Source organism: Somniosus microcephalus, chromosome 14, assembly GCF_052327205.1.
Source record: "Somniosus microcephalus isolate GS21.2 chromosome 14, FLI_Smic_1.0, whole genome shotgun sequence".
In the NCBI taxonomy this organism is placed as follows: Eukaryota; Metazoa; Chordata; class Chondrichthyes; order Squaliformes; family Somniosidae; genus Somniosus; species Somniosus microcephalus.
In genome coordinates, this window is record NC_141000.1 from 64,455,793 (window position 1) to 64,483,107 (window position 27,315).

The 27,315-nt window shown below is 45.4% G+C and overlaps 1 protein-coding gene across 1 annotated transcript in view; it reads right to left on the reverse strand.

Annotated features, from left to right (window-relative positions):
- Positions 1 to 27,315, reverse strand: part of LOC147107514 (T-cell immunoreceptor with Ig and ITIM domains-like) — a 50,497-nt gene that overhangs the window by 16,238 nt on the left and 6,944 nt on the right. The window contains exon 2 of the mRNA XM_086006590.1: positions 14,149 to 14,478. Within this exon, the coding sequence (XP_085862716.1) occupies positions 14,149 to 14,478 (330 nt within the window). The remainder of the gene's footprint in view (positions 1 to 14,148; positions 14,479 to 27,315) is intronic.

Below are 27,315 nucleotides of genomic sequence, written 5' to 3' on the forward strand. Positions count from 1 at the left end.
ACCTTCTCTGGGCAATAATTTGGCCATGGCCTGACCACCCACATCCTGAGAACAAATAAAAACCCAGAACAGTACGGTGGGCTTAGTATTGGATTGCTCGAGCAAAGAGCTGGCAAAGACACAATGAGCTGAAATGCCCCTCTGTAAACATCTATGAATAAACATTTTAACAATACTTTTAATTAAGAAGGATTTAGTTAAGCCACATTTATAGAATAGATCTCCTTTTGAATGAACTGCAAAATCAAAATTTTCACATAATTGCCATAGGAATCAACTGCCATTTTGACCCAGGCTCACCCTTGAGGTGAACTTTACCTGCTCACATGAGTCATCTCGGAAGCAAAAATGCAATGAGGGAAGTGAGCTCCTTCTGCCACTTTCCTCCCAGTCCCAGATTGCAATCTCCTAATGGGCCAACCAAGGAGCAGCATTGACAACATGTATAGCATTGTCCACAGCATGAACCATCTCACGTTCCTCCACAGGAGGGGTAGCTTAGATTTTGGTTGGAGACAGAAGTGAGGAAAAGATTCTACTTTGCAAGAAATCAGTAACATATCATGTGATGATTAGCATCTGCAGCTAAAATTGGAATCATTGTTGTAAAGTGCAGTATTAAACTACAAAAACCCCATAAAATCTCACCTTATTGCAGTTTACTTTCCTCACAAAATGTGTTTTATTTATTTTCATAATGCAATACTTTTTAATTTTATTAATGAAAAGAAGTCATCTGCAGTTTCCCTAACACAACTGCACTTCTCTGTAAATCTCTCCATACAGAGCAGTAGACACATTAGACATTACTCAAACCCAAATAAATTATTTTCAAATTTAGGCATTAGCAGATCTCCCATAGCACTGTTCATGGTGACCTGGAGAATATTCTGTTTTATAACAATGTGAAAGAAAGAAAAAAACTTTAATTTATATAGCACCTTTCATGACCTCAGGACGTCCCAAAGCACTTTACAGCCAATCAAATAGTTTTGAAGTGTAGTAACTGTTATATTGTAAGAAACATGGTAGCCAATATGCACACAGTAAGATCCCACAAACAGCTGTTGACCAGATAATCTGTTTTAGTGATTTAGTTGAGAAATAAGTATTTGCCGGAACACTGGGGAAAACTCCTCTCCTCTTCTTCAAATAGTGCCATGGGATCTTTTATGTCCAGTTGAGATGGCAGATGGAGCCTCAGCTTAACGTCTTACCCAAAGATGGCACCTCCGACAGTGCAGCACTCACTCAGTATTGCACTGAAGTGTCAGCCAAGATTATGTCTAAGGTCTCTGGAGTGGGACTTTAACCCACAACCTTCTGACTCAGAGGCAAGAGTGTTACCACTGAGCCCCTTAGGTTTCATCAACAAAGTATGACAGTGAAAGTGTTACAAGAAGCAAATGTGACAATTACAGAATGCACACAATATATACTGGAAATATATATTGGCCCAGAATTTCCAGAACGGGGCTTGCAGCGCGTGCAAGCCCCGTATTTACACTTACCCCGCGCTACTGCCGATCAGCTCCAGGGACGCCTGGAATTGGTGTTTCCAGAAGAAGAATCCCGGGCAGCGTATGACGTCACGCTGCCCAGGAGTGCAGCCAGCGCGAAGTCAGGAGCGTGCAGTGCAAGTGAGACATGCCCCTTGAGGTCTCAGTTTCACTGGACACGCCCCCAATGTTTCTGTCAAGCTGCTAACCATTTTTACATGCAAAGCAGCAGTTTAAATAGGTTTTTGGAAGTTTTTTGAAGATTTTGGTAACTTTCATAAACTTTTTTAAATGTTTACATTATTTTGAGTAATCTGAAGTAGTTTTAAAGAGAATTAAAGCAATTTAAAGACTTTTAAAAGCCCTAAAAGAATTTTTTTAATTCCATTTATTTATTTAGCAATGTCGTCGTCATACGTGTCTTCACACTGTTCCCTTTGGGGAACTGTATGAAGTGGTGGAAGGATTTATGGCCATGATTAACGCTCATTCCGTGACCGTAACCATCTTTGAACCAGCCATTAGGGCGGTTAGTCCTATGGCGGGAGGGTTTTACGGGCTCCCACAAGCTATACAAGGAGGGGGGGGCCACCCACACCCACGGACGCAAATATCCCACTGGATGTCAACCCAGAATTTAGAGCTGGAGCTCCGACTCCACTTGCCGGGACTGTCTGGAGCGGGGTTCGAAACCCTACCCTGATCTGGCCCAGCGGCGGGGATCCTACCGCTATGACAAAGGCCCAATCCAATTAGCAACGTGAAATGGCAGCATAGGGCTCCAGTCACGGGGAGGGAAAAGGCGCAGGAAACGTATGGGTGTCACCTTTTGTGCGGAGTGGGCCTTTTGCGTAGCAGTAAGCACCCCCACCGCTGGGCCAGAAGGAGTAGGGTTTTGAACCCCACTCCAGACAGTCCCGGCAAGTGGAGTCGGAGTTCCAACTTTAAATTCTGGGTGGACATCCAGCGGGATGCTTGCGTCCGTGGGTGTTGGTGGCCCCCCCCCCCCCTCAGATGGGTTGTGGGAGCCCGTAAAACCCGCCCGCCATAGGACTAACCACCCTAATGGCTGGTTCAAAGATGGTTACGGTCACGGAATGAGCGTTAATCACGGCCATAAATCCTTCCACCACTTCATACAGTTCCCCAAAGGGAACAGTGTGAGGATACATACGATGATGACCTCTTGCGCAATGCACCTCCTTGGACCCTCAGTCGCAGATGCGAGGGGGCAAGTTGTGCAATTGTTAAATTTTTTATTTTATTGACATGTAAAATGTTGGCCCAGTAATTCCCTTCCAAATGCGCTAGTACGGTCGGGGTACTTACGCATCTGGCCGGATGAAATGCCGGTTTTCAGCATGCACAGTGCATGTGGGGAAAACCGGCATTTCCTGTCCTCTGAACGAAGGGGTTCAGAGGCAGAATGCGTGCGACTGCACAGGCAGCGCGTGCGCAGTATAATTCGCCGCTTTCATTAATGCTTTCAGTGAGGTCCAGTCATTACAACTTACACATGAAAAAAGCATGGGTACAGTTGCTCCAGAGGCTGCGGAGGAAGATATTTATTTTCGTGGAGCTTCTGAAAGTATGTATGTCTGTATATATTCCTTTGCGTGTTATGTATATATTCCTTTACTTATGTGTATGAATGTATTATTTAATTATGACTTTCAGAGAAAGTAACTTATTGGAAAATCATAATTAAAAATATACATTCATACACATTAGTAAAGGAATATAAAACATACATACATATACGTAAAGGAATATATGTGGACATACATACATAACTCATTCTCACATTCCATTCACACAGCCACAATTGCTCCTTCTACCTACCGTTCTGAAAACCCGTTTAAAAAAAAAAAAAAATTAAAGTTTAAAACTTAGTTAAAATTTCTTAAAATAACTTCCCTCCCTTTCCCAAACCTAAATATTGCATTTCATAAGCTCCTCCATAAAATATATCTCCTTCCCCAGCCAATGAACAACTTTACACTTGCTTTTTTTAAGTGCAAGTTCTAGGGACTTACCCTCACTGAATCCATCAGTGAAATCTACAAAGTTCACTGCGCAAGCGCTGCCTGTGCAGTCGCACGCGCTGTGAATAGACCTCGGGTCTGGAAATGCCTGCGTTCCCCGCATGCGCTGTTCCTGCTGAACGCCGGCATTTCCAACGGCCAGATGCGTGAGTAACCCGACCGTACTCACGCTTCTGGCCTGGAATTTCTGGCCCATTCAACATCTGCCAACGTGACTGCAGAAAGCTTGATCAGATTACCTGTTTCGTTAGATCACAATTTAACATGCCCTGATACAATCTTCAATTGTAGCATGTAAAATAACAAGACTTAATTTAAACTAGGGGACTAGGTTACATTTCTAAACTGTTCTATTTTAGACACTTAAAACATTAACCGCCTCCATTGTTACTGTCTTGTAATAAGAACATAAGAAATAGGAGCAGGGGTCGGCCATTTGGCCCCTCGAGCCTGCTCCGCCATTCAATGAGATCATGACTACTCGATGCCCTAAATATATATTATTTGCCTAATGAGTAATATGTCACTGCTTACACAGAACAGTAAAAGCAATGTGATTGATAGCTTAAATGACTTGAATCACAAACTCACATTTTGTGTTCGCCAATGTCACAAGACATTATTTACAAATTCCCTCAGTGTCGTTAACTGCTCTGACTGACTAAAGTGCATTTCAAAAATATTAGTTTTCATTCCATATAAATACAAGTATGTCTACTAAAAATCATTCCAATTTGGGAAGAGATCATTGTCCAATTGATTTAAGAAGGTGAAAACAGTCTACTCTGAATAATCATTTGTTGTTAAGGTGCCGAACTCATACATGAGCTGAACTGGAGAAAAGAGACACGGTCATCAGAGGCTAGGAGACCATCTTATTCAATTTTATCCTGTTTGGATCTTTATGTGATAAGTGTTCTTGTCAGTAAGATAATACCAGTAAAGGAATAGCTGTACAGAGAAATGAAACTAATGTGTCCTTGTATTGTTTGTTTGACCTGCTTTAGGTAGCTCTGCATTGCTCAGTCCTGGGGAAAAGCTCTGTTCTGTGGTTGTTTACTTGAATTCATGCAAAGTTTAGAATGCTAGCGAACATGTTTGTTAATAAAAAGCCAAACATGTTGCCATTTCATTATTAACATTAAAAATATAAAGGTTGTCCAGTCGACCAACTAGGATCTTAAAATAAAATTTAAAAAGATATCTCTGCACTGGAACACAAGAAATAACTTGCATTTATACAGCAATTTACCCAGTCTCAGAAACATCTCAAAGGGCATCATATCAAATGAACTACTTTGAAGTGCAGTGACGGTTACATAAGCAGACATTGTAGCCATTTTGTCCAAAGCAGGATCCTACAAAGTGTTGCTGTAGTGCATGCAGCGAGTTGTTATGATCTGGAATGCACTGCCTGAAAGGGTGGTGGAAGCAGATTCAACAGTAACTTTCAAAAGGGAATTGGATAAATAGTTGAAGGGGAAAAAATTGCAGGGCTATGAGGAAAGAGCAGGGGAATGGGACTAAGTGATAGCTCTTTCAAAGCGATGGCACAGGCACGATGGGCTGAATGACCTTTTTCTGTGCTGTATGATTCTATGCGTAATACCGAAACCAGTAAGCCTAACCAGAGTGAGACTAGTTCCTTGATGCGGTTTTTCGGCTCATGCCAAAAATTTTAATCAAGCTCAAATCAGTGATCTGAGTTTCTGAATAATTCTGTGCATCAACAATTTAACAAGTTAAAGTAGGCTATTACATGCTATACCCATCAATACTGGTCTGCTGTTTTCTATACAGCTTCCTAACCTGGGCTATTCACTGGTATTGCACTGAGTTGCTAGTCGTTATCTCATATACCCACCAGTACTTCTCCTGCACTAGTCTGCTGTCCCATATCCCTGTCAGTGCACCTCACCATTAGTCAATTATTTGCTATGGCTGTCATGCAGTCCTGATACTGTCACTATTTACTGTCTCTAAGTCAGCTCCTATATTATCTACTGTTTCTAAAATTACCAAATAATGGAAAAAGAGGGGCTATTTTATGGAGAGTAGACTTCAGGAATGAGAGATACACTCAGTCCAGAGTCTAGAGTCTAATCATCCAATCAGACTGTAATTTTTACTTTTGTAGTAGTTCTACTTAGTGATATAAAAGCAGAAAATGCTGGAAATACTCAGCTGGTCAGGCAGCATCTGTGGAAAGAGAAACAGAGTTAACGTTTCAGGTCGATGACCCTTCATCAGAACCGACGTGCTGAGTATTTCCAGCATTTTCTGTTTTTATTTCAGATTTCCAGCATCCTCAATATTTTGCTTTTCTACTTCGTGATAGTTTATCAGGTTTTCTGCACTTGATGCACCCAGGAGCATGACATGTCCAAGCAGCAACATTGAAAGATGTCAGTATTCCATTTCCCAGTGTGATTGGAAAACGCCCTTTCATGGAAAAATGTGGAAGATGCATATGTGTAGCACCATTGTTCGGAACATGAAAAAAATGCTCCCAATTGTGCTGGATAAATTAAATTCTATTGGTTTTTCATACTGGTACCTGCCATATGTTATTGAATGTTGCACTACGTATCCAAACCTAAGCCTAGACTTTCTTTGAAAAGAGTTACACCTGTACAACAAGATTTGTGCCCACCGGTGGCCTGGAGCAGGAGATAAATGTGGATTTCCTGGTTCAGGTCAATTGTATTCCCATTGGAGCAGTCAATGGTGTAAAACCGGTATAAGGAGACTTCTGAACAGCCTTTAAAAGGACAGTTCAACCTGCACTCTTCAGCAGCAGACTAGGCGACAAAGACGTAAGAGAGAAACAATAATTGGCCCTTTCACGTCATATGTATTACCAATATTTTTTTAATACTTGTAGGGAATTATGACACTATCTAGATGAGGGTGTGGCACCAAACCAAAGAAGAATGCTGAACTTTACTAATTGAGACCTCCAAGTTCTCCTCAAGGAAACCAAAGGCAGGAGGCACAGAATCCTGGGTGTGGGTACCACCAAGCTACCCAATAACTCATCCATCTGGAGGGAGGTGTTATTGGCACTGAATGTCAACTTCCTCACCCCCAGGCCTGCAGAACAGTGCTGCAATAAGTTTAAGGACCTAACCTGGGCTGGCAAGGTAACATACTGGGCACTTTTCTTCCTTGCTCATTCTGGGCACCAGTACAATCTTCACCCGCTTAAAGCAACACTTCTACAACTAACCGTTCACACTACACTCTGGTCAAGGACAGCTCCAGCTCAGCATCTTGCACTATGGCTACCCCGCTCCCCTCACAGCAATTATTTACATGTACAGCTTTAAAACCCCTTCCTCCACTTTAACGCCTTCATACTCCACATCTCTGAACTCTCCCATGCCACTTGGCACACACTCTTCAACTGCTAGCCTTACTCTCACACACACTATCTTTTTACAGCACAAATTAGAACAGAATACCTGCCAGAGACAGGCCATCGGAGGTGGCATCTGTTAGAAATTAGGGGTACCTAGGTACCTAAAATATATATGGCTATGTGAATGAAATTGTGATGCAAATAATACTGTGCATAAATGACTGTATTCGAGCTCGAGACAAGTAAGGAGTTAATGTATAAGTTGTGTTTTACTGGAACTGCTTTGTGTTTTGGTTTCCTGGAAACTTGTATTAGAGTTTGAGACAAAGGTGTCTTCAGTTAGATTAGATGATGCATAGCATTCCACACAGGGGCTTCACAGCATAGCTTTGCCTCCCAGGCTAGCTGTCTGTTGTTTGTAAGTTAGGATTTTGAATTTGTTTAATGTATCTTTAATTTGGCCAATGAAGACTTAACCTATGTTTCTTCCACTCTTACTAATAACCATATTATAATGCTGAGGTAGGAATTAGAGTTCGTTTAACAGAACTGCTTGTGAAGATATGTAAAAATTAATTATTATAAAGGACATAGAATAGAAGTAAATTATGGGAGTCAAGGTATCATCTCAGGATGGAATAGTCTGTTAATTTAAGGGCAGATAGTTTGGATAGTGGCTGGTTGAGCAGACAGCTCTAGCTTAGGCCTCTGATTTAATGGCCCAAAGCTGTGCCTGGTACATGTACTGGTGGCACCAGGGAGGACAGGATGGATGAGATAAGAGGAAATCAGATGGATTGGCCTTCAAAATGTAAAAACAAGAAAGACATGTGAGGGGAAAACATAGGACCTCCTTGAAGGAGTGTCTTCATCTGGAAGTTTAGACAAAGAATTTGACATGCCATTGGGCACATGTTTTAAGGGGAACCTCTATAGGTTAAATGGTCCTGTCCATATTCCACCCCAGGCCCATCCCTAAAAAGAGAATAAAGGGAAGACCTAAAGAGCCCTTAGCTTAGACAGTGGAGCGAAGGGCTCCCAAGATTAGATTTATGGTCTAACATTCTTCTGAGAGTGGACCCATGCTGACCCTAGTCTAACACTCTTGGGTAGTTCAAGGAGAGAGAGAGGAGAACGAATAAGTACAGTCGGGTCCGGTACCAGCTGCTTGTCACGGTTGTATGATTTTGCTGTATAACTAGTGTGTTATATTGTGTCCTAATCTCCGATTAAACACAATATACCCACTATATGGGTTTGCACTCGATCCTGATTATTTGACGTACCAGAGATAATCTAATCTCTACATATCTCCACCTTTTAAACATCTCAACCCCTGCAGCTTGTGGGCATTCACTTGGCTCTGCTACTTCTCTCAAGTCTCAGTCTACGTTACCCAGAATGTATCAGCGGTGCAAACCCAGGAAACCCGCAGCCACTACACCACTGGCTTTCACGCGAACATATGCAGATAAGGCCAGTGGGGACTCACTGGGAAAGCTCAAGAAGCACAAGGAAACTTGGGAGAAGTGTTTTAAAGGCACACCAACAGCAGAAACAACTTCCACCCGAATTTCCCCTCTCAACACTTTTACTGCGCCATGTACACAATGCACTAAGAACAGTGAAGAAGTTCACCCTATTATGTCTTGGTGACCTTCAGATTTTTAAAAATTGTTTTTATTCGTTAATGGGATGTGGGCATCGCTGACCAGGCCAGCATTTATTGCCCAGCCCTAATTGCCTTTGAGAAGGTGGTGGTGAGCCGCCTTCTGGAACCGCTGCAGTCCGTGTGGTGAAGGTACTCCCACAGTGCTGCTAGGCAGGGAGTTCCAGGATTTTGACCCAGCGACGATGAAGGATCGACGATATACTTCTAAGTCAGGATGGTGTGTGACTTGGAGGGGAACTTGGAGGTGGTGGTGTTCCCATGTGCCTGCTGTCCTTGTCCTTCCAGGAGGAAGAGATCGCGTATTTGGGAGGTGCTGCCGAAGAAGCCTTGACGAGTTGCTGCAGTGCATCTTGTAGATGGTGCACACTGCAGCCACGGTACACCGGTGGTGGAGGGAGTGAATGTTTAAGGTGGTGGATGGTGTGCCAATCAAGCAGGCTGCTTTGTCCTGGATGGTGTCGAGCTTCTTGAGTGTTGTTGCAGCTGCACTCATCCAGGCAAGTGGAGAGTGTTCCATCACATTCCTTATTTGAGTCTTGTAGATGGTGGAAAGGCTTTGGGGAGTCAGGAGGTGAGACACTTGCTGCAGAATACCTAGCCTCTGACCTGCTGTTATTGCCACAATATTTATGTGGCTAGTCCAGTTAAGGCTCTGGTTAATGATGACCCCCAGGATGTTGATGGTGGGGGATTCGGCGATGGTAATGCCATTGAATGTCAAGGGGAGGTGGTTAGACTCTCGCTTGTTGGAGATAGTCATTGCCTGGCACTTCTGTGGCACAAATGTTACCTGCCACTTATCAGCCCAAGCATGAACGTCGTCCAGGTCTTGTTGCATGCAGGCATAGACTGCTTCATTATCTGAGGAATTGTGAATGGCACTGAACACTGTGCAGTCATCAGCGAACATCCCCATTTCTGGCCTTATGTTGGAGGGAAGGCCATTGATGAAGCAGCTGAAGATGGTTGGGCCTAGGACACTGCCCTGAGGAACTCCAGCAGCGATGTCCTGGGGCTGTGATGATTGACCTTCAACCACCACAACCATCTTCCTTTGGGCTAGGTATGACTCCAGCCAGTGAAGCGTTTTCCCCCCGATTCCCATTGACTTCAGTTTTACTAGGGCTCCTTGATGGCACACTCGGTCAAATGCTGCATTCATGTCTAAGGCAGTCACTCTCACCTCACCTCTGGAATTCAACTCCTTTGTCCCTGTTTAGATCAAGGCTGTAATGAGGTCGGGAGCCGAGTGGTCTTGGCAGAACCCAAACTGGGCACCAGTGAGCAGGTTATTGGTGAGTAAGTGCCGCTTGATAGCACTGTCGATGACACCTTCCATCACTTTGCTCATGATTGAAAGTAGACTGATGGGGCGGTAATTGGTCTGATTGGATTTGTCCTGCTTTTTGTGGACATGACATACCTGGGCAGTTTTCCACATTGCCAGTGTTGTAGCTGTACTGGAACAGCTTGGCTAGAGGCACGACTAGTTCTGGAGCACAAGTCTTCAGCACGATAACCGGGATGTTGTCGGGGCTCATAGCCTTTGCTGTATCCAGTGCGCTCAGCTGTTTCTTGATATCATGTGGAGTGAATCGAGTTGGCTGAAGACTGGCTTCTGTGATGGTGGGGACCTCAGGAGTAGGCCTATATGGATCATCGACTTGGCACTTCTGCCTGAAGATGGTTGCAAATGCTTCAGCCTTGTCTTTTGCACTCACATACTGAGCTCCACCATCATAAAGGATGGGAATATTCATGGAGCCTCCTCCTCCCGTTCGTTGTTTAATGGTCCACCACCATTTACGACTGGATGTGGCAGGACTGCAGAGCTTTGATCTGATCTGTTGATTGTGGGATCGCTTAGCCCTGTCTATAGCATACTCCTTCTGCTTTTTGGCATGCATGTCGTCCTGTGTTGCAGCTTCCCCAGATTGGCACCTCAATTTTAGGTACGCCTGGTGCTGCTCCTGGCATGCTCTCCTACACTCCTTATTGAACCAGGGTTGGCCCGCTGGCTTGATAGTAATGGTAGAGTGTAGAGTGAGGGATATGCTGGGCCATGAGGTTACAGATTGTGGTGGAATACAATTCTGCTGCTGCTGATGGCCCACAGCGCCTCATGGATGCCCAGTTTTGAGCTGCTAGATCTGTTCTGAATCTATCCCATTTAGCACGGTGATAGTGCCACACAACACGATGGAGGGTGTCCTCAGTGTGAAGACAGGACTTGATCTCCACAATGACTGTGCGGTGGTCACTGCTACCAATGCTGTCATGGACAGATGCATCTGCGACAGGCAGATTGGTGAGGCCGAGGTCAAGTAGGTTTTTCCTTCGTGTTGGTTCTCTCACCACCTGTCGCAGGCCCAGACTGGCAGCTATGTCCTTCAGGACTCGGCCAGCAGTGGTGCTACCGAGGCACTTTTGGTGATGGACATTGAAGTCCCCTACCAAGAGTTCATTCTGTGCCCTTGCTACTCTCAGTGCTTCTTCCAGGTGGTGTTCAACATGGAGGAGTACTGATTCATCAGCTGAGGGAGGGCGGTAGGTGGTAATCAGCAGGAGGTTTCCTTGCCCATGCTTGACCTGAAGTCATGGGACTCCCAGCGCCACTCCTTCCTGACTGTATACCACTGTGCCACCACCCCTGGAGGGTCTGTCCTGCCGGTGGGACAGGACATACCCAGGGATGGTGATGGAGGAGTTTGGGACATTGGCTGAAAGGTATGATTCTGTGAGTATGGCTATGTCAGGCTTTTGCTTGACTAGTCTGTGGGACAGCTCTCCCCAGATGTTGGTGAGGAGGACTTTGTAGGGTTGACTGGGCTGGGTGTGCCATTGCCGTGTCCATAGCCAGTGCCGAGGTCGATGCCAGGTGGTCTGTCCAGTTTCATTCTTATTGTTGTGTTTTGTATTGTGTTTTTGTTACAACTGAGTGGCTTGCTAGGCCATTTCAGAGGGCCACCACATTGAGTCAAACACATTGCTGTGGGTCTGGGTCACAGATAGGCCAGACCATATTGGAAAGGATGGCAGATTTCTTTCCCTAAATCAGATTAGTGAACCAGATGGATTTTTATGACAATCTGATAGTTTCATGGTTACCATTACTGATATTAACTTTTTATTGCAGATTTATTTAATTTAAATTTGAACTCCCGTCTCTGGATCATTAGTCCGGGCCTCTGGATTACTAGCCCAGTGACATTACCACTATGCTACCATTCCCAGTGGCAGTTGACAAGAAGCTACAAGTATTGATTTCATTTAAAATTGGAGAAATTTGGGAAAAATAGTGTTATTGGGGAAATATTTTGAAATTTAATCCTGGCTCTTAAACTGGAGGTGCAACTGGTTTTGGGCGGTTGCACAAAATGGGCGATAGTGGCACGACAGACCATTTTACACTCTGTCTGATCTTCTTTTCCATGGACTTCAATGACTAATTTCACCGCAACTGCGACTCTTTTAAAAGAGAATAGAGAAACTAGCCTTTAGGTCTGTTGCTGTGGTTGTAGCTACAGTCGTGTGACTCCCAGCTGTGAAAACAGGAAGCTAAGGGTAAAATATGGAAGCGAACTGCATAAGCCACACAAAATGTTTCTTTGTGCATCAATAGAGTCATAGATTTATACAGCACAGAAAGAGGCCCTTCGGCCCATCGTGTCCACGCCAGCCATCAAGCCCTATGCATACATGTAGTGGTGGTGCGACACAGAAAATAACTATATGCTGTAACAAGGAATGATTTGTTCTTCTGTGTTGGTGATGGGAGCTTCCATATCTGAACAGACTCAATTAGCCAAGTTTGATATTTTTATAGTAAACTGTGAAGCACTTAATTTGGGTCTCTGTGGATTTGAGATTTCATTTGCCATTAAATCCTAGAAATTGGTTCTCATTGCATATTTTTCTTGGGGGCCAAAAGGGACAAAATTGGGGGTGAAACGTCGCACGCCTGATCTGCTCCTGCATTATAGATGCTGCCATATTGGTAAAGGTAGCTTTGCAGGCACCCCGTGTGGCCAACTAAAACAGGTCAGACTCCTCACATATGTAAATGAGGGGCTAACACCTGTTTTCAGCCAAACAACAGAAAATGCTGGAAAAACTCAGCAGGCCAGGCAACATCCATGGAGAGAGAAATAGAGTCAACGTTTCAGGTCGAAACCCTTCGTCAGGAACTGCTGAGTTTTTCCAGCATTTTCTGTTGTTATTTCGGATTTCCAGCATCCGCAGTATTTTGCTATCGTACCTGTTTTCAGCCCCCTTGCAGAAATTGGTTTTGATGAGTGTAGCAGGAGCCAGGCTTGCTCCACTCGTGATTCTGCAGCAGTTGCTGCGGCCTAATCAGCGACCGCCACCAAAAGGTAAAAATGTTTCTGTGGAGCCAGGAGGAGCAGAAGTGCTCTCCCAGCTCCACAATCCTTGCAATCTGTTGCAACTTCAACCCCCACTCACCCCCCACCAGCCCCAACCCTGCCCCAGCCACCCCTGCCCCCGCCACCCCTGCCCCCAGACTTACCTTCAAACCGCTACCACAGGACGAATGAATCGTGACTGTTGCCAGCAACCTGCATGACGTGCTGCCTGTGGTCACAAACAAGCTATATATTCAGGAGTGGTGTCCCTTTCTATAGAGAAAGATGCCAGGTTGGTGATGGGGAGCATGCAAGGCAATGTGGATGGAGCTATGGCACCTTGGATGGTGAGAAAGACTGCAATGCTGGTGAAGCCAAGTGTTTTCTCATCGTTCTTTTCTCTGTCCATGGACGAGGTGATGTATATGTTCCTCTGGCGTAGAGAGCGTCAGTGACATCACTGATACAGTGGTGCAAAGCAAACTGCCCTATGTCTTTGATGTTACCTGCTGTAGCCTGGAACAACCCAGTGGTATAAAAGTTAAGGGCCGCGGTGACCTTGACAGCCACATGCAGTGTCGCCCATGCCCTGGTTTAGGGCTCCACTTGTGGCTGCAGCAGGAGACATAGCTCGATGACAGCTTCCTTGGTGAAGCGAATGCACCTCACATATTGCTCCTTAGTGAAGTTCAGGTATGAGAATTGTTCCATGAAGGCCTGCTGTGGATATGGCCTCCCGTGCAATGCCCGCCTTCTCCCTTTTTTCCCAGATTACCTGTGGATTCGGAACCTGCCCCTAATTCCTGCCCCCCAGGCAAAAGGCAGCACAATTGCATCCTCTTCTACATGGCTTCAGGTTTTGTTTTTACTAGGACTGCCAGACTCCTGCAAATTAGCATCCAATGAAAACCCAGAATTGAGAGCCTGGATATCTTTCTCTTTTAATGCCTAGTAAATGCAACCTCATAGGACACACAGGTTAGGAGTGGAAGAGTACAAACTAAATTTATTTGAATATTAAAGCAATTTATCCAGACTAGCTTTTTAAAAATCTTTTTTGTGAGTTAACTGACCCCCAAAAAATAAGCCAGTTATACAACTTTTTGTTCATCACAATAAAAAAAAATCTTTAAGTTTCAGCATTGTATTAGTTTCTGTCATTCAGAGCTGTTTGTTAATGTAGGATATTTTCTAAAACTATCTTTACCTTTTACATCCAAATATATTTTGCCCTCCAGTTTTCCATTTGGAAAGGTATGAAATATGCAGGAATACCAGCCTCTGTCCGATTTGAGAGCTTCTTCGATTGTGATTGTGGAACATTGTCCATTGACTTCCATTGTTACTCTCTGGTTGTGTAGAAATGTATTGTTTGTGGATGCACTGTACACAGCAAGTTTTGTTTTGTTACTGGATTTCTTCCATTCAACTGATACCATCTTGTAACCTTCACCAATAGAGCTGCATTGTAAGGTAACTGAAGCACCCTTCACAACGGTTACATTCCCAGTAGTTTTAAGTTCTGTTGTTTGGACACCTAGGTAGAAAAGAAAGAGAATTAAGATATTATAAATTCACTTTGTAATAACTTTTATAATAACCAGATACAATACTACAAATACAGTAAGTACCAACGTAGCATTTATATCTAGCACCTCTCACATCATCAGGATGTCCCACAGTGCTTTATAGCCAGTGAACTACTTTTGAAGTGTAATCACTGCTGTTTTGTATGGCCGCAAATTTCCTCCGGACCGCTCCTAATCTGTTGTAGCAATATTGCTGTAAACCCTGTTTATTTGTGTGAACAGGGTTTCTGCTGTACTTCCAGCAAAGTTACGACAGTGGACTAGAAGCAGCTCCAAGGAAATTCCTGGCCTAGGTAAATGCAGCAGCCAATTTCTACACAAAGGCCGCAATTTTGCAAGCCGTGGCCGTCTTCATCCCGCCTCCTCCAAGTGATTTTGTCCAGATTGGGCTTGTTAAGCCCGCCTGCAAAGTTCCTGGCCAATTAAAAGGAAGTGGGTTTGATGATGTCTTCAGCCGGTTTCCTTAAAGGGACCATGTCCAAATTCATTTAGACAGTTGTGCTGTCAGTGTTCTGCAGCATTAAGGTGCTGCAAACACTGACAAGCACTGCACAGAAGTGCACAGCTGCACCCAGGCTCTCCCATGATTCTGGAGGGAGTCGCAGCAAACAGGACAGTTCTCATCCCTTCTGATGGCTAGAAGAGACCTTCCCAGGAGATCAACGCAGCCTGGTTGCACCTTGCACAGGAGGACACAAGCAGGGATGTCGTCAGGAGGACCAGGCTGCAGTGGTGCAAACGTTTCAATTATCTCAGTAGATCACGAAATGCTACTGCAAAGCCACACTCATCCTGCTGTGCCACTCATCACATCCCCATCACTCTGCCTTCCCTACCCTACTCCTGCACATCCTTACTCACACCAACTTACCTTGCACCTCCACCCATCCCTCTCTATCTACATTATCATTTCCCCATCTCATTAGCCACCCCTCACACTTACCCTTATCCTAGTCCAATCATAACAACTAACAACACACAAGGGTAGGCACTTGGGTGTTTTAGCCAATGGTTGTGTAAACTTTCTGTTAATGTGTTGTCAAGCATTGAAATCCTTATTGTCACCACTTTGCCTTCTTGGATAGACTTATGCGCACCTTTGAAAGTAGCTTAATGAGATTCAGTGTATGGTGAGACATAACATCACCCCCAATGGTGATGAGTGTGAAAGGAATGACTTGGACATTGTAGGGATACTTTATGGTGCTGGTGTGAGGTGGTGCCAACCTGGTGCATCATGTGGCAGCCAGGGTGTACCGTGTTAAGTGAAGTAAATCTGGACATGGTGAGGCCATCGCTGGTGTCCCGGGCAGCAATGTGCACGGGTGATGATGCCCTGTGTCCAGTGCAGCATCAGTTGATTGCGGAGAAGGTTGGTGTGGATGTTGGTGCTGCTGGTGTGGCCGGTAATGCTGGTGTTGGGGCTGATTGTTTTGGGATTCTGAGGACCAAGGTGAGATTTTTTCAAGGGCACCGATGCTGATGGAATAGATGGCAGGTGAGGTTGATGTGACAGAAGTAATCTGTCAATGTTGAGATAGGTTGTTCCAAGGAGGTGACAGTGGATAGAGAGATTACTCCAAGCAGTTCAAAAGTGCATAAAACTCAAAAGTGGATTCTGTAGTGTATGTGCCTTTACGAGCCCCATGTGTACTGTAATGCCGGTAATGGCCACTCGGGCTATATAAGCCTGTATATTGTGTTGTATCAGTTAGTTCCCCTCCAGACTTTGTTTAGTAAACACCTATGAAACCAACTCCTGTCTTCAGTGTCTCTATCAACACACAGACACAACAGTGGTGACGAATTGGAAACGGACTTACCTGCAATTCGGCAGCACCTCAAGGACATCGATTCCTCTGGCGTCCAAAGTTGAAGAAAAATCAAGAAAAAGAAAAAGCTGTGGTTTCACCAGCTAGCCAAGCTGGTGGCAGGTACTGCAATAATCCTTCCTGGGCGTCGGGCTGGGGCTCCAGCGGCTGGCTCTACAGCTGGGCCAAGCAGCAAAAGCGGAGGCAAGCAGTAACAGACGGGGAGGGAGCACTCGGGAGACGGCCAGCGCTGCAAGCAAGTCGGCGTTCAGACCTAGAGAGAGAGTCCGGCGGGAACGAGTCTCCAACTGTAAATAAATAAATAAAAATAACGGAAACAGCGGGAAACAGCGTTGTCATCGGCAGCAGCGCCATATCTTTTCTGCGCGGGAAGCGCCATTTTATTTCTAGGATGCCTAAGTCTGGCAATATTGATGCTTTTGATAACGAGATAGAGGATTGGACCACATATGTGGAAAGAGTGGAGGTATATTGCACCGCAAATGGAATAGAAGATGAGAAAAAAGCTTCAGTACTGCTAAATCTAATGGGCGCAAAGACATACGGGCTGTTACGAAATTTAATCACTCCAGCCAAACCAAAGGACAAGAATTTTAAAGAAATTGTTGATACCCTACAGGAGCACTTAAACCCAACACCGCTGCTGATAGCGGAACGATTCAAATTCTTCAAGAGAAATCAACACAAGAATGAAAGTAACGCTGATTACCTCACCGAATTAAGAAAGCCATCAAAACACTGCCAATTCGGGGCAGGACTAGTAGATTAACTTCGAGACAAATTCGTCTGCGGTCTCTTAAGTGAAGGAACACAGAAAAGCCTGCTTTCTGAAAAAGATTTAACACTGGACAAGGCTTTCAGTATGGCTGTATCATACAAAGCAGCTGCAAGAGGAGCTGCAGAGATACAACAAAAGACACAGGACTTCGGCACCCATGAAATGACACAGGGTTTCGAGAGATGTTATCGCTGCGGCAGATCCACCCATGACCAGAGGGACTGCTGGTTCAAGGACAAAGCATGCAGGCAATGCGGAAAGATTGGACACATTGCACGGGTATGCCGATCTGGACAAAAAAAATCCACAGACAGGGAAAAAAAAATCAATAAAGTACAGAAAGGTACAAATGATGACGGACAGTAGCTCCGAAGACCAGAAGAGCGATAGCGACTCCGAAAAAAAGAGACTAAGCTGTTTCAAATTACATAATGTAATTGCCAAAGCTGATTACCAGACCATTAGGGTTACCCTCACGATAGCAGGGTCCCCAGTTAAAATGGAGCAAGATACAGGATCAGCTCTGACCGTCATAAATCAACGGGATTACGAGCGGCTATTTCCGCATATACCTTTAAAAGACACATCCATTATCTTGAAAACATATACGGGGCAGAAAGTATACCCCAAAGGAAAAATAAGGGTGCCTGTTGGAACAACGGCAAGGAAATACAAAAGTTGTATTTATACATTCTACAAGATGGTGGTCCACCGCTGTTGGGACGTGAATGGATCAGGAAAATACGTTTAGACTGGCACTCCATTCAGGCACTGACTGTGACCAGTAAGAGAAAAAACGATGATGACGTCATACCTGAACGATTAAAAGACATCTTGGCCAACGCCAAAGAAGTGTTTCAAGAGAAACTAGGAACCTTGAAAGGCATCACCGCCTCAATAAAAGTGGAAGATGCAGCAATTCCCAAGTTTTTTAAGGCAAGACCAGTGCCATACGCAATTCGTCCAGCAGTCGAGGCAGAGCTGGAGAATTTGGAGTGAGTGGGCAACACCCATCGTTCCAGTCATGAAGAAAGCATTGAATAATGATAAATCTGAAGAACAGAGAAAAATTCGCATCTGTGGAGACTTCAAGGTGACTGTAAACCCGGTCCTTCACACGGTACAGTATCCTCTTCCGAGGATAGAAGATATTTTCGCCTCACTATCCGGAGGGAAACGTTTCACCAAAATTGACTTGGCACAGGCATATCTACAGATGGAGGTTGAAGAGGCCTCTAAAAAATATCTCACGATAAATACACACAAAGGTCTGTACCAGTACAATCGACTGGTTTTCGGAGTAGCATCCGCTCCAGCTATCTGGCAAAGAGCTATGGAGCAAGTCCTCCAAGGGATTCCGGGGACTCCATGCTACCTAGACGACATCCTTGTAACAGGAGAAAATGACAACGAGCACCTTGCCAATTTGGAGCAGGTGCTCACTAGGCTGAGAGAATGGGGCCTATGAGCAAATCGCCCCAAGTGCGAATTTTTCCAAAATGAAATATATTGTGGCCACATAATTAATAAGGAAGGGTTGCATAAGTCACCTGAAAAAATTGAAGCAGTCACAAAAGCCCCAGCACCTGAAAATGTTTCACAATTAAGGTCGTTCCTGGGATTAATAAATTACTATCATAAATTTTTACCGAACTTATCAACTCTTCTACACCCTCTTAATGAACTGCTGCAAACAGGAGTAATTTGGAAATGGAGCGAAAACTGTTAACGTGCCTTCCATAAATGCAAAGACTTAATCACGTCCAAAGAAGTTTTGGCTCATTACAACCCATCACTGCCAATCAGACTGGTGTGCGATGCATGCCTCTACGGCGTAGGAGCAGTATTATCGCATAAATTCCCTGATGGCTCGGAACGGCCAATAGCTTTTGCGTCACGCTCATTGAACTCAGCTGAGCGTAACTATGCCCAAATTGACAGGGAAGCACTCAGCCTGGTATGGGGAGTGAAGAAATTCAACCATTACCTACACGGACAAAAATTTACCTTGTTGACTGACCATCAACCCCTCATCTCCATATTGAACGCTAAAAAGGGTGTTCCCATTATGACAGCGCAAAGGCTACAGAGGTGGTCCCTTTTTCTAGGGGCACACCAATACAACATAGAATACAAAGGATCAAAACAGCATGGGAATGCTGACGGGTTATCGCGCCTACCGTTGCCAACGGTAGAAGAAGCACCTACCGTAGACCCAGTGGAGATTTTCTACTCTACCATAGTCGAATGTCTACCAGTAACAAATTCTGCCATTGAAAGGGAAACTAGAAATGACCCGACTCTCTCACGAGTCTACGATTTAACAGTGAAGGGATGGCCAGCACATGGCGAACCACTGTTGCCAGCATTCTCGCAAAGAAGAGAACAGCTGTCAGTGTGCCGAGGAACCTTGATGTGTGGATCCAGAGTGGTGATTCCACCCAAACTCCACGATAAAGTTCTAAAGGAGCTTCACGAGGGGCATCTGGGCGGAGTGAAAATGAAGAACCTAGCCAGGGCGTTTGTAGGGTGGCCAGGTATCGATGGAGACATCGAAGAAATGACCAAGAGCTGCCTAGGATGCCAGAAGGTCCAAAACGCTCCACCCCAAGCCCCTCTACATCCATGGGAGTGGCCCTCATCTCCCTGGCAAAGGGTACACATTGACTTTGCTGGTCCATTTATGGACTCGATGTTCTTAATCGCGGTTGATGCACACTCCAAGTGGCCGGAGGTAATAAAGATGTCCTCCACCACCACGGAAAAAAACATCACAGTATTAAGGACCATATTTGCCAGGAATGGGCTGCTGGAACAGATCTGTTCTGATAATGGACCACAATTTGTGTCCGAAGAATTCAGGAGGTTCTTAAAAAAAACAATGGGGTTAAGCACTACATGTCCGCCCCATACCATCCCGCCACCAATGGATTGGCTGAAAGGTTTGTCCAGACCTTCAAGAAGGCCATAAAGGCCATGGGTAATGAAGACATAAAACTTCAGCACAAGGTGGATAACTTCTTGTTCGCATACAGGAATGCAACACATATGGTTACAAACCAAACTCCCGCCATGATGTTCTTCAATAGAAGCCTAAGATGCCGGCTGGATTTGATCAAGCCCAACATCAGAAGGGACGTGGAGAACCGGCAATTTCAAGGCATGAATGAAAGGCCAACTAGAACCTTCCAGATAGGTCAACAAGTTTTGGCCCGGGACTACCGTACTGAGAAATGGCAGCCTGGAACTATCTGCACACGACTAGGACCGCTGATGTATACCGTGGACATCGGAGAAAGCATAATAAGGTGCCATGCTGACCAAATCATAGTCATCTGAAAAGGGACAACCTACACCACAACTCTATACGCCTAACGATGAAGTAGAGATACCCATATCTACCTCCGATCCGGTGATACTGGAACCCGATGAACCCGACACTGGCATTCAAGCCGAATCAGCCTTGCCAAAAGAACCTACTACACCACCAGAAACTACTACACCACCGAGGCGTTATCCGGACCGAGTCAGGAAGCCTCCAGAGAGACTGACTTATAATTAATTAACTGCAGCAATGTGTAGATTATTTTTCTTGTAACATGTAATTAATAATTACTTAAAATATTATGTACTGGTTGGCTAAAAGGGGAGGAATTGTAGTGTATGTGCCTTTAAGAGCCCCATGTGTACTGTAATGCCGGTAATGGCCACTCGGGCTATATAAGCCTGTATATTGTGTTGTATCAGTTAGTTCCCCTCCAGATTTTGTTTAGTAAACACCTATGAAACCAACTCCTGTCTTCAGTGTCTCTATCAACACACAGACACAACAGATTCTAAATACTGAAGGCTGATGCTTCTGAGATTGGAAAGTGACCAGCTGTAAAATGGCAGGTTTTAAACCATTTTTGCAGCTGTCACCTATTGAAAGAAATAGAGAGTTGTTTAGAACCCGACATACTTACCTGCCATGATCCCCGAGCGACAGGAACCTCATGGAAAACTTGGCAAAATGCTTTGGAGCTGGGAAAATGGGGATTTAATTACTTTAAACACCCTCCTAACAAGCACAATTGAATGACCCACCGCTCAGTGCCGTGTCTGCAAAGCACAGGCAGAAACGACACTTGGGAAACTGACAAGGAGGCGGGTTCAGAGCAGGATACCAGCCCGTTGTCAAGCTTTTTGATTTTGACAGCGGACCCGCCTCCAAACCCGCCCTCTGAGCGCCGGCAAAATTCAGCCCAAAGTTTCCACAAATAGTAATGAGATGAAAAAAGTTTTGGCTGTGCAATGAATGTTGTCCAAAACACCAGGATAATTTACTGCTCTTTGGAAAAACTACCACTGGATTTTTCACATCAAACATGGGGCCTCAGGTTAATACCTCATTCAGAATATAGCACCTTCAACAGTGCAGCACTCCCTCAATACTCCACTGAAATTTCAGCCTAGATTATGTCCTCTGAAGTCCTGGGACTTCAACCTATAACCTTGTGACAGAGAGGCAAACGTGCTACCACTGAGCCAGGTTAATACTTAGAGAGTAGATGACTATATAGAGGATATAGTATTGGAAATTGTGGAATGCAATATTTATTTCATGCGTGAATGTGACCATGTACCTCATCAGTCAGTGAGCGCTCGCAATGGTTCCATTGGTAAAAGCATGGTACTGATCAAGAAAGTCCCAATTTCAATACCCACTGTGTGCTGATTTAATTGGTCAAAGTTAAGGAACAATTGGGGTACTGTACTAAAATTTACCTCAGCACGCTAGGGCTAGGGAGGGAAAACATCAACACTTCTGATCACTAACTTGTGATTCCAGCTGCAAAGTGCACACATATAGATATCAGGTGAGGCCAAGTGGGGAATTCATGTCATGCTTCTCAGGGCTGAATGCCTTATGGACGCTAAGGGGGCTGAATTGGATAGCGCCTGAAAATGGGCATGGAGATCGTGATGAGCGATTAACCAGCGCCCGTTGTTTGCAATGCAGACAGCATGACAACTTTATGCTGCCTCCTCATTTAAATGATCTGTGCGTCCAGCCAGCGCTAACTGCACTGTTCAGTGGCTGGACACATCAGCAGGCGACCAATATTATGAGAGCCTAGCACCACATAAAGCTAGCCTGCACCCTTAAAGGGGAGGTGCATTGTGGCTGGAGCAGGTGCTGGGAGTAGTGGTTTAAGCGATTCTGATCTGGGAAAGATTGAGAAATGGCACAACAGGAGAGAGAGCGTGCTCCAAGGTTTTTGGACGCTGCACTGGAGGTCATGGTGGAGGAGGTGGAAAGGAGGAGAGATGTGCTGTATCCACTGAGGGAAAGGAGGCCCTCCAGACACAAGGTTAAAAGGCAGTGCAGTAGATCTCAATGCCAGGAGTCTAGCCCCGAGGACCTGGATGCAGTGCCGCAAGAAGTTTAATGATCTCACACGAGTGGTCAAGGTCAGTGAATGCATCTTTAAATGCCATATCCCACCAAATGCACCAGTAGCCTCAGCCACTGCTAAAATCACCACACCACACCTACCAGCAATCTCTATCAATCAGGCCTCATACCGAACATTCATATGCTTCACCTCACCCTCACACCCATAGCACTGCTGCAAGCCTCAAACCCACATCTCGCAGCTTGCACACACTGCCAGCTATTCAACCATGACATTCAGATCAGCCAAACGGATTGCACCACACTCACTGACACACTTCCCTCTCTCTTGCAGGACAAGGTGGCGCACAACCGGAGGCAACAGGAGCTAACTGGAGGGGGACAGGTGCGCCTGCATGTCCTAACCACCATGGAGGTGATGGTGCTGGCCATTATTGGGATGGGCATTGCTGAGGCCATGGCCAGCGGCAGGACTGAAACCATCGAAGAAGATGGTATCCACATACCTAATCCTCCTTCTCACATCCCACTTCCCCCTTCTCCCATAATCTCTTCTCATGCACCTCTTACTTTCCCCCCTCCCAGCACCACAACCTTACACTTGTGCCTTTTTACTTTCAGATACCTAAGCGGTGCATCCTGACCAGGCAGTGGAGGAACACCACCAAGTGAGTGATGATGAAGACACAGCACCATCACTTGATTTCACACTCGCAGCCACCAGCTCAGATACTGACACTGCGTATTTAGAGGATAGATTAGAGGCGGGATCTGTGTGTGGTGAGACACCAGGCACGAGTGCGCTGCAGCCAGGGCAGTGGGCAAGGATAACACAGGTGCCAGCTTGCCGGAGGGCCAGGTCGTACACGGGTTCCACTGCAGAAGACTCAGATGAGGACTTTGACGGGGCAGCCTACAGAAGTACACTGATGGGTATGCACAATGAAATGCTTGGTGCATTGGGAAGCCTGCCAGAAAACCTCCGGTCAATGTCAAGAAGCATGGAGGAGCAAAGGAGGAACTTTGCACAGGGCTTAGCGCAGAGCTTGAAGCCCATCCTTCCCAGCATGGAAGTGGTGGCCAACTCCATTAGCACACTTGTGGACCTAACCAAGGTGCAGCATCTGATGGCCGATGTCGCAGCTTCTATTGCAGCACACGCAGAAGTCACCCAACATCTGAGTGCTGCAGTGGAAGCACAGAATGCTGCCATCATGGCTGTAGATTACAGTGTAGAAAGGGGCTTGCAGGGTATCACATCAGTCCAGCAATCTGTCCTCTAACAGTTTACTAAGATTGCTGAGGTGCAGCCCCAGGTGAATGGCAGTAACTTCATGGAGCACAAATCTGCTGTCCTCTTTCAGGAAGAAAGCATTTGTTCTCCCACCCCTGTCACTCCGCCAGTGCCCTTGCTGGTTCTTGTCAGCCATCCAGCCCAGACTGAGATGGTGCAGTCCGCAACCGGGCCTTCTAGGCCCAGAGCTGCTTGAGGTCGTCCCAGAGCTGCTTGAGGTCGTCCTCCAAGGCCATCTGCAGTTTCCTCCACTGAAAATCAGTAGCCTTCCACCAGCCATGCTGCAGCCACTGGGGTAGCACTGCGTAGGAGCACTAGGACAGGCAAAGGCATACGGAAGACGGGCACTAATTGAATACACAAGGGTGATTAGTTAACTTATGCAATATGGCATGATTTCATTTATAATGTTTGGAATGTTTATTTTGTGTTGGCTTTTATTTTTGCATTGTGGCCAGGTGGATGCTGTGACAGAGGAAAGGTCAGGTGTGGGACTGTTGGGGAATGGGGAATTAGGGTTGCAGTTACTGGTATCACACTCTGATGAGTTCCTCATGGACAGCCTTCATGATGGCGAGGTTGTGCAGTATGCAGCAGACCACCACAAAACTTCACACCCGCTCTGCCGAGTACTGCATGGCTGCTCCAGAACGGCTGAGGCAGCGGAAGCATTATTTCAGCACGCCAATGGTCTGCTCTATCACATTTCATGTGGCAGCATGGCTTTTATTGTATGCATGCTGGGCACGTGTGCATGGGTTGCGCACCAGAGTCATCGGCCATGTTATCAGCGGATAGCCCTCGTCGCCCAGTAGCCGCCCTTTAGTTTGCCGTGGTGGCTGAAATACAGCTGGCACAGGGAATGCCACAGAATGAAGGCATCATGACTGCTGCCAGGATACCGGCCATCAATGTTCCCTTTTTTTGCGCGCCGTCCCTTTAACTGGCTGTGTGGACGATTCAAATGTTCGCGCATGCGTGTTTTTTTCCTATAAGCGCAGCTTAGTGGGATCGTTGCCAGGCATTGACCTGCATGATTCGCTGCCTATGATCACACACCAGCTGGACGTTGAGGGGGTGGAATCCCTTTCGGTTCTGGTATAGGACAGAGATGACATGCGGCGCCTGCAAAGTGATGTGCGTGCAGTCAATGGCACCCTGCACCGGGAAAAACCTGCAATCCTAGCGAAGCCGTGTGCTCGCTCCACCTGCTTGTCTCTGGCAAGCGAGAATGAAATGTAGTTATTTCTCTTTGAAAAGAGAGCCTCAGTGATCTCCCTTACGTAACAGTAGATGGCAAACTCTGAGATGTTGCAAATATCTCCAGCTCCAGCCCATGGCTGGAGTTTCATATGCTTATGAAGGGAGTCACAGCACGCAGGGAGGTTCTCTTCCCTTCCAATGGGCGGAAGAAACCTCCCCAGGAGACCATCGCAGCCTGTTTGCACATTGCAGAGGAGGGCACAAGCAGGGATGTGGTCAGGAGGACCAGGCTGCAGTGGCGCAAACCTTTCAATGATCTCAGTAGATCACAAAACATTACTGCAAAGCCACACTCAACCTCATCCTGCTGTGCCACTCATCACATCCCCATCACTCTGCCTTCCCTACCCTGCTCCTGTATATCCTTACATTTACTTTGCACCTCCACCCATCCCTCTCTATCTACATTATCATATCCCCATCTCACTAGCCGCCCCTCACACTCACCCTCATCCTAGTGCAATCATACCAACTAACAACACACAAGGGTAGGCACTGTGTTTTAGCCAATGTTCATGTGACGTTTCTGTTAATGTGCTGTCAAATATTGAAATCTTTATTTTCAACACTTTGCTTTCTTGGACAGATTTGCGTGCGCCATTGGAAGTGGCTTAGTGAGTTGCAGTGAATGGTGAGAAATGACAGCACCGCAATGCTGATGAGTGTGAAAGGAATGGCATGGGCATTGTAGGGATGCTTTATGTTGTTGGTGTGGGGTGGTGCCAACCTGGCACATCATATGGCAACTAGGGTGTGCAGTATCAAGTAAATGTGGCCATGGTGAGGCCATCCCTGACGTCCCAGGCAGCAAGGTGGTCGGGTGTTGATGCCCTCTGTCCTGTGCAGCATTAGGGGATTGCGGAGAAGGTTGGTGTGGTTGTTGGTGCTGCTGGTGTGCCTGGTGCTGCTGGTGTTGGGGCTGATCGTCGGAGACCTGTGAAAGTTAAAAAGCTGGGGAAAAAAGCATTGTTAAGTGGCTGTAAACAAGCCACTAATGATTTGAATTGGGTCACCCGCCACTGCTTGTCGGGTCTGCTCAGCGCTGGCAGACCCGACATCAGGAAATGCAGGTATTCGCGTTTTGACAGCAGGTGCCCGACCCGCTGTCAATCATTTAAAGTTTCACAGCTGACCTGCCACTAATTGAGTCCACTGAACGCTGGCAAAATCGCGGCCTCAGAGTCCCTGCTACTGGCCCCATCCAGTCACTCTCTTTGTAAGGGTTGGATGGAAGTTATGACCCTTACAAGGCACTAAGGAGACTCCTGGAAGGAGCAGAGGCTTCTGTAACCAGCTCTCTGCACTTCCCTGAGGGTACTGCTGGGCCCCTGCTGGAGTTAAGGTGGGTGACTGGTGGTAAATTCAAAAAGGGAAAAAAATGTAACTCACTACTAATGGAGTCTTGAGTGTGTTATACAAATCTCCTTTATGAATGTGATAAACATGATATTGAGCAGTTTCCAGTGCAGTATTCTACAGACAGTGTATGTGTTCCAGCTTCACATTACTTTGTTAAAAACGTTAAATAAACTTATCTTTTACCATGCGAGTTTTGGCCCTGTATGGTGTATTTCATTTCATGGAGAGGATTACAGTGTTATAAATTATTTCCATGGTTGTCTTAGTGACAGACAAGATGCTTATAGGTACTGAGAGCCGGCGTGTTTTTATTGTTGCACTGTGTCAGCTGTGTGGTACCAATATGCTTTGTCTGCGATACTGATGCCACAAAAAGCTCACTGGCTGTTGGTAGGTGTGAGTTGCTATGGTTACAGCTGGCACTTGATGCTGATGAACCCCAGTGTGCTACTATTTGAATTTATATCAACCAGCATCAGCTTGTGGCAAAGTTGTTCTGATTGGGTCATTATTTTATGTACATAGAATAAATTCTGAATTCTTCTGGTTGTGCCACAGATAAGTCTTTATATTGTGGCCTCATTGGCCACATTTTAAAAATAAAAACAATAATTACAGGAACACTGAAAGAACTCTAAGACTTTCTATTAAAATAATATTAACTAATAAATTAATATTTAAAAAAATCTATTATATTCAAAACTGGTTAGATTTCTGAACAAATATGTTAACACTTTTTAATTTATATTTTGATGGCAACTCCTGTGATTTTTTTTAATTATTAAAATTGATTATAATATAAGCTATTGTCATTGGACAAACACAATCATATTTTCTCTATTTCTGATGGTACTTTTCCAA